The sequence below is a fragment of the Phalacrocorax aristotelis genome, chromosome 1 (genome assembly GCF_949628215.1).
Source record: "Phalacrocorax aristotelis chromosome 1, bGulAri2.1, whole genome shotgun sequence".
Classification (NCBI taxonomy): Eukaryota; Metazoa; Chordata; class Aves; order Suliformes; family Phalacrocoracidae; genus Phalacrocorax; species Phalacrocorax aristotelis.
Window position 1 is genome coordinate 1313419 of NC_134276.1, and position 7501 is coordinate 1320919.

The following is a 7501-nucleotide window of genomic DNA, read 5'->3' on the forward strand; positions in this document are numbered from 1 at the left end:
TCCCACCAGTCGCCTCGCCCGGCCCTGCAGGACTACCAGCGCATGCTGGACCTCATGAGGGACATCATCTTGGCCACCGACCTGGCCCACCACCTGCGCATCTTCAAGGACCTCCAGAAGATGGCAGAAGGTGAAGCTCCTGTGCTTGGGGTTGGGGCTGTGGTGGGAACTCATCCCACCAAGGCTGGGAGGTGGCACGGCGGGTCCCCCAAAGTCCTCGTGTGGAGGGTGATAGGGGTTTGTGGGGCTCCTTCCCGAGCCCCCCGCCCCAACCCTCGCCCCGCTCCATGCCTGGCAGTGGGCTACGACCCCAAGAACAAGCAGCACCGCAGCCTGCTGCTCTGCCTGCTCATGACCTCCTGCGACCTCTCCGACCAGACCAAGGGCTGGAAGACCACCAGGAAGATCGCGGTGAGTCTCCTGACCCCCTGAACGCCACCCCCCCGCCCCCTCCCACCCCAGGCACCCGCATGTCCCCAGCCTGCCCCTCCCAGGAGCATCGTGCCCCGTGGATGGGGGTCCTCCATACAGGGATCCCCGGACCATGCAGCAGCCCCCCCCCCCAACTCCGGGAGCGTGTCCTTGCCCAAGCAGAGCCGTTCCCCTGCAGCCGTGGAGCGGGGTCTGGAGGGCAGGCAGGGTGGGGGGGTCCCCTGGGCATGCACCCCCCGTGCTGACAGCTTCTCCCTTGCAGGAGCTGATCTACAAGGAGTTCTTCTCCCAGGGTGACCTGGTAGGTAGCACCAGGGCTTGGTGCGGGGTTGGTCTTGGCCAAGCACCGAGGGGGCTCCGATGAGGTGTGAGAGGGGTGGATGGGGTGGGGTCTTGCCCCGGAATGGGGAGGGGAGGGCCATCGGTGTTGACCTCCCCCTTGCCACCGCTGCAGGAGAAGGCCATGGGCAACCGCCCGCTGGAAATGATGGACCGGGAGAAGGCCTACATCCCCGAGCTGCAGATCAGCTTCATGGAGCACATCGCCATGCCCATCTACAAGTGAGCCCCAGGGCTGGCGCCGGCGTCGGGGAGGGGGGCATCACCCCCCCCATCATCCCCCCCTTGCCATGCCAGGGTGGGCCAGGGGGTGCTGGGCTGGGGGTCTTGCAGATGTTAGGGGGGCGGTTCTAAACAGCGGGGATGGGGGGAGCGGGGCTGCGCCCATCTAAGGGGGTGCAACCCCGTGCTGATGGGGTGCTCCCCCCCCCCCCAGGTTGCTGCAGGACCTCTTCCCCAAGGCGGCAGAGCTCTACGAGAGGGTGGCCAGCAACCGGGAGCAGTGGACGAAGGTCTCCCACAAATTCACCATCCGGGGGCTGCCCAGTAACAATTCCCTGGACTTTCTGGATGAGGAATACGACCCGCAGGCCCCCGACCCCCAGCTCAACGGCTGCCTGGAGCCCGAGGGGGGGCAGCCCGAGGCAGGGGCTGAGTGAAGGGGGTGATGGGGGGGCGCCGGGCCGGGGCTGCAGGCCAGGAGCATCCCCAACCCTCATCCCCCAGCCCACCGGGAGGAGGTTTGGGGGGTCATCAGTGACTCTGGACCGCCACCGTGAGGTCCTTCCCTACCGGTGGGTGACTGTCCCCTCCCTCTGGGGCAGGTATTCAGGTGTCCCCCCCCCCATCCGGTGGTCCCTGGACCCCTCTTTGCTGGGACTCTGCCTCGGTGGCCGGGAATGCTGGGGGGTACTGTGGGGCTGGGGGATGGATGTGCTTTAAATTGCCTTAAGGCTGCAGGTCCTGTCCCCATGGGGCGGCAACGGGGACGATGTCCTCGGTGGAAGCACCCCCCGGGGGGTCATCCCCCTGAAATGGGGCTGGCTGTGGGGGTCACCGGGACCGAGGGGTTTGGCGTGGGGCAGGATGGCGAGGGGCAGTGGGAGTGCTGTTGGGGTGGGCTGCGGGGCACGTTGGGGGTCCCCGTGGACCCCAGAGAGGGCCTGTGGGAGGGGGGCTGGGAGCTCTGAGGACAGAGGAGCCAGGATCAGGCCCACGGAAGAAGGGCTGGCTCTGGCTGGAGGAGGGAAGAGGTGCCTGGAGCGGGATGACCATGGCCGTGGGGATGCTCTGCCTGCACCCCCTGCCAGACCGGCCCCCACCACGCACCAGAACCAGCTCCTGCCTCTTCCCAGCAGCTGCCGAGCATCCGTTGGCTAAAAGAAACCCCTCCCCCCCCAGGACCCCAGACCCATTCACCCGTGGAAGAACCCGTGCCCAGCCGGGTCCCACGCAGCCACGTCCTCTGCAAGGGCTACACGCGTGCCAGGGCTGGCGGGGCTCCGGCTCCTGGTTTGCACGCATGGGGGGGGGGGGGCTGCGCTCCCATGGGGACACCACAGAGGGTCTGGTGCCGACCGCGTCCCCAGCGCGTGGGTGTTTCTGTGGCTTGGCACCGTGGTGCCCACCCAGGAGCCTCCTCTCTGCAAGCAGCTGTGCCTGGTGACCAACATGTCCATGAGCATCCCCAGCTTGCAGTGGCTTCACAAGTCATGCCATGCAGACCACCGTGCATGGACCCTGCTGGTGTCTCACGGCCCCTCCAGTCCTGCAGACCACCATGCATGGACCCTGCTGGTGTCTCACGGCCCCTCCAGTCCTGCAGACCACCATGCATGGACTCTGATGGTCTCCTGTGGTTCCTCTGGTCATGCAGACCACCATGCATGGACCCCGATGGTCTCCTGTGGTTCCTCTGGTCGTGCAGACCACCATGCATGGACCCCGATGGTCTCCTGTGGTTCCTCTGGTCGTGCAGACCACCATGCATGGACCCCAATGGTCTCCTGTGGTTCCTCCGGTCCTGCAGACCACCATGCATGGGCCCTGCCAGTGTCCCACTGTCCCTCTGGTCTTGCAGATCACCATGCATGGAGCCTGCTGGCCTCCAATGATCCCTCTAGTCCTGGAGCCCACCATGCAGGACCCTTATGGTCTCCTGTGGTTCCTCTGGTCCTTCAGACCACCATGCATGGACCTCGATGGTCTCCTGCAGTCCTTCTGATCCGATCAACTGCCATGCATGGACCCTACCATCCTCCCGTGGACCCTCTGGTCCTACAGACCACCATGCATGGACAGTGATGGCCTCCTGTGGTCCCTCTGGTCCTACTTAGCACCATGCATGGACCTCGCTGGTCTCCCACCATCCTGCCTACACTGCTGACTGCCTCGCATGGACCCTGCCATCCTCCCGCGGTCCCTCCGGTCCTACAGATGATCATGCATGGATGGTGATGGCATCCTGTGGTCCTTCTGGTCCTACAGACCACTGCACATGGACCCTGCCATCCTCCTGTGGTCCCTCTGGTCCTACAGACAACCCATGCATGGACAGTGGTGGCCTCATCATGCATGGACGGTGATGGCCTCCCATGGTCTCTCTGGTCCTACAAACCACTGTGCACGGACACTGCCGGCCTCCCCGCGGTCCCTCCACCCCCACACCCCACTGTGCGTGGATCCCCTCAGCCGTGGGGGCTCTGCCCCACCACCCCTGCAGGGTCCCTCCAGCTGTGTGTGTCCCAGCCCCGTGTCACCCCAACCAAAGCCACCCGAAGCACCCACGAGCAGGGGAAGCAGGGCAGGGTGAGCCCCCCCCGAGCAGCTCACCTTGCCGGGGTTGAGCCGAAGGAGGGGCTGGGGGTGCAGGTGGATGCTGAGCCCCAAGGGATTGGGGTGCACTGAGCACCCCTGGCTGCATCACCCGGCTGACGGCAGCCGGTGGGGTTCACCGGCCCAGTGAAATCCTGGTGCTGCTGGGATCGGTCCCGCCAGGGTCGGTGCCACGGGGGTTGGTCCCAGCAAGGTCAAGGGCAGCCCAGGTGCAGCCAAGGGGCCGTTGGCTGCCCCGTCCCCGCTCCGCCGCGGCATCCCTCGGTACCATCCCCGCGCCGAGCCCCGGCGGTGCCGCAGCGGGTCCCCGGGGCACGGCGATGCTCCCGGCGTGACGGGGCCCTCCCGGATTTGGGGTGCGGGGTGGCTGTTCCGCTCATCGTCTCGTCTGTAAGCATCGCCTCGCCTGTTTTCTTGGGGTACCGGGAGCGCGTGCGTCTGCGGGAGCCACGGGACACCCCGAAGCCGAGCTGCTCCCCCGGGGACGAAGTGAACTGAATTCCTTTTGCCTTACCTACTCGGAGATGCCTTTAGCGAGATGCTTTGCCCAAACCCCGGTAGGACCCGCCCGGTGACCGCGGCTGGCTGCTGGCCCATGGCTTCGTCTACGAGACCCCCCCCTCAAGCCCTTTTCCCCCCCTCCCCACGCCGCCGTGCAAGGACACGGAGTGGGGGGACACAGGGATGGTCCCAGAAGGCAGCGAACCCCCAAACTGCAAGAGGAGGAAGGCGGCTCTGGTGGTGTGTGTTGATGGGCGATGCTTTCCCAGCTCCCACCCCTGTACATACCCCTGTGGATGCTGGGGGGGGGCGCGGCCGGCACCCGGCCCGGCTCACCCACAAGTGGGCGCGGGCGTGCGTGGGCGTGCAAAACCTCCTCTGGCTTTCCTGTCCTCCCCTCTCGCGGCGCTCGTTGTTCTGGGCTCCAACGGAGCCTGAGGAGGAGGCTCTTCTCCTTCCTCTCCTCCTTCCTCTTCGTCTCTTCCTCTTCTTCTCCCGCCTTTCCTTCTCCTTCCTCTCCTCCTTCCTCTTTTTCTCCTTCCTCTCCTGCTCCTTCTCCTCCTTCTCCTTCCTCTTTCTCCTTTTTTTTTTTTTTTTTGGTGGGTTTTGGTTTTCCTAAATAAATTTCATACGTCGATCTCCCCGCGGTGGGTTGGTGGGTGCCTCATGTCGGGGGTCCCAGGCAATGCTCCGGGCGGCGGGGGGGTGTCCTCAAGGATGTGCAGCGGCACCGGGGAGGGACCGCTTGTGTTTGGCGATGAGCCTGGATGTGCATGGGCTGGGCGAGGCGTGCGGGGCAGAGCGTGCAAGGTGTGGGCTGCGAGCGAGGATGGCACGGTTTGGGGGTGCAGGCAGGGATTTGGGATGCTCTGGACCCCCGGGATGCACCGGACCCCCCTAGTACGCTCCAGACCCCCGAGATGATCCCAGCTGCCCAGGATGCACCAATCCCTTGGGATACTCTGACCCCCTAGAACACTCCAGCCCCCCCAGATGCTTGGCTCCCCCCCCAGCCCCAGTGCCATCCGATGGGTGGGGACCCCCACACGCTAGATTGAGGGCCACATTGGGACCCCCCCCATTCCTATGGCAGCAGCTGGGGCTGGGCCCAGGCCAGGATCTGGCCTGAACTGGGCATGCTGCAGGACCCCGGGCTGGGATGCAGGGTAAGGCCCACGCTGGGACCCATCTGTGCCTGGGCTGGGAGTTGGGGGGCAGGATCTGGCCCACCATAGGACACCCCCCACACACACCTGGCTGGGAGTGGGGGGCTGGAGCAGCTGGGCTGGGCAGGAGTTTATTACCTGGGATCAACTCAGTGCTTTCATCCCGGCCCGAGGTGAGGGAGGAAAAGTCCCCGAGGTTTTGGTGCCGTGGGAGCGGCCGAAATTGGGGTGAAAAACTGCAAAACCTGCTAAGTGTCCCCCAACCCTGCTCACGGCCACGGTTAAACCCGGCAGCAGAGCTGAGAGCAAGGCCCAGGATTAAATCCTGCACGTCGGCTTTACTGCGGGGCAAGTTGCGGAGCAGGGCTCGGTGCTGCCGGGGGGACGCCCGCAGGCTTGGGGACCCCCCGGCCACAAGCTCCCCCCCTCCTGCCTCCGACACTGACGGCTCCGTGCCCTTGGTGATGCCCCTTCGCCTTCCTGGGGCCCGTGGGGTGCCACAGGCACGTGACACCCATCCTGCCCGTCACCCCGGCCTCGGGGCTGTCCCCCCCCCCCCGTGTCTCAGCCAGCGCTGTCTGTCTGTCCTTCCCTGGCTTTGCACCCATCAGGGCAGCCTTGCAGTGGGGTGCTGAGCACCCGCGGGTGCCATCCTGCAGCGCCGCACCGCACGGCAGGGCTGCCGCGGCCCTGGTGCCCCCCCGCGCCCCGGGTGCGGGCAGGGTGCGGGCAGGGCGCGGGCAGGGCAGGCGGAGGGTGAGGGCAGGGCAGGGGCAGGGCAGGGGCAGGGTGCGGGCAGGGCGGTGCGGGGTCGGTGCGGGGGGAGGGTTCGGGCAGGGTGCGGGCAGGGCGGGCGGAGGGTGAGGGGAGGGTGCGGGCAGGGCAGGGGCAGGGCAGGGGCAGGGTGCGGGCAGGGCGGTGCGGGGGCAGGGTGCGGGCAGGGCGGTGCGGGGGCGGTGCGGGGGAAGGGTTCGGGCAGGGTGCGGGCAGGGCGGGGCCACACCCGCTGCCGCCCCGGAGGCCTCGGGGTTGCGAAGCCGCAGGCGGGAAGTGCCGCGCCCTCCCGGGGGCCCTGCCCAGCACAGCCCCTCCACCGCTCCATGGGTGGGTTCGGGGGCGGTGGGGGAGATTTGGGGGTGCCCGTGGGAATAAACCGATTCCCATCCCCACAGTGGCTCTGATTGGCCCCTCTGTTGCGGGAGGCGGGACAATGGGGGGAGGAGGCAGCCAATCAGAAGGGGAGGAGAGGTGTCGCCGGCAGGCAGGGCTGAACTTCATTGGAGGAGGGAAATGGCGGGGGCGGGCCTGGGGGGACCCCACGGGGGACGGACCCCACGGGGGGCGTGGGTATGCGCGGGGCGGGGCGGTGAGCGCAGGAGGGTGCGCTTGGAGGTGGTGTGCGGGTGGGGGTTGCGTGGGAGGTGTTTCCCCGTGGGGGGTGTTTCCCCGTGGGAGGTGTTTCCCCGTGGGGGGTGTTTCCCCGTGGGGGGATGCCTGCACGCAGGGGCTTGGGGAGGGTGGGTGTCCATTTGCACGTGGGACTGTGTGTGCAGGCACGCTGGTGTGGGTGTGCACGCGAGTGTGCGTGCGTGTGTGCGTGTGCAGGTGACTCCCTCTGTGGGTGGACATCCTGCTGTGGGTGCGCACACGTGTCTGCGTGCGTGTGCACCCCCTCCACGAGTGTGCCCACTGGTGTGTGCGTGTGCAGGGACCTCCCTCTGTGGGTGCGGGGGTGCACGCGTGTGCACAGGTGCGCGTGTGTGCAGACACCTCCCTCTGCGCATGCACACCCCGCTAATGGTGCGCACGCGTGTGTGCACGCGTGAGCGTGTGCGTGCACCCCCCGCTGTGTGTGTGCACACTGCTGTGCGTGCGCGCGTGTCCGTGCGTGTGCGCGCGTGTGTGCACGCAACCCCCGTCTCTGCGCACACTGGTGCGTGCGTGTGCAGGCACACCCCTCTGCCTGTGCACACCCTGCTGTGGGTGTCCACGGGTGCGTGCACGTGTGTGTGCACACAGGCGTGTACGTGTGCAGTCCGTCCCCCCCCCCGTCCGTGGGTGCGTGGGCGCCGCCGTGGGTGCCCCCACCCACCTGTGCATGTCCGCGTGCAAGCACGGGGAGGCGCACTTCGCCCTCCAAACCCGCCCCGCGCGCGCGCGCGCAGGGCGGTGCACACCCACGCCCCCTCCCCCCTCCCCGTTCCCCCGTGTCCCCCCCCCCCCCCCCG

General features: G+C 67.4%; 1 protein-coding gene across 2 annotated transcripts in view; it reads left to right on the forward strand.

Annotated features, from left to right (window-relative positions):
* The window catches only part of PDE2A (phosphodiesterase 2A), a 63992-nt gene extending 59248 nt beyond the window's left edge, over positions 1-4744 (forward strand). For both annotated transcript variants that reach the window (XM_075104421.1, XM_075104485.1), the window contains 5 exons: positions 31-130; positions 299-411; positions 695-733; positions 887-993; positions 1208-4744. In XM_075104421.1, the coding sequence (XP_074960522.1) occupies positions 31-130; positions 299-411; positions 695-733; positions 887-993; positions 1208-1430 (582 nt within the window). In that variant the 3' untranslated portion in view covers positions 1431-4744. The remainder of the gene's footprint in view (positions 1-30; positions 131-298; positions 412-694; positions 734-886; positions 994-1207) is intronic.
* Positions 4745-7501: the final 2757 nt, after the last annotated feature.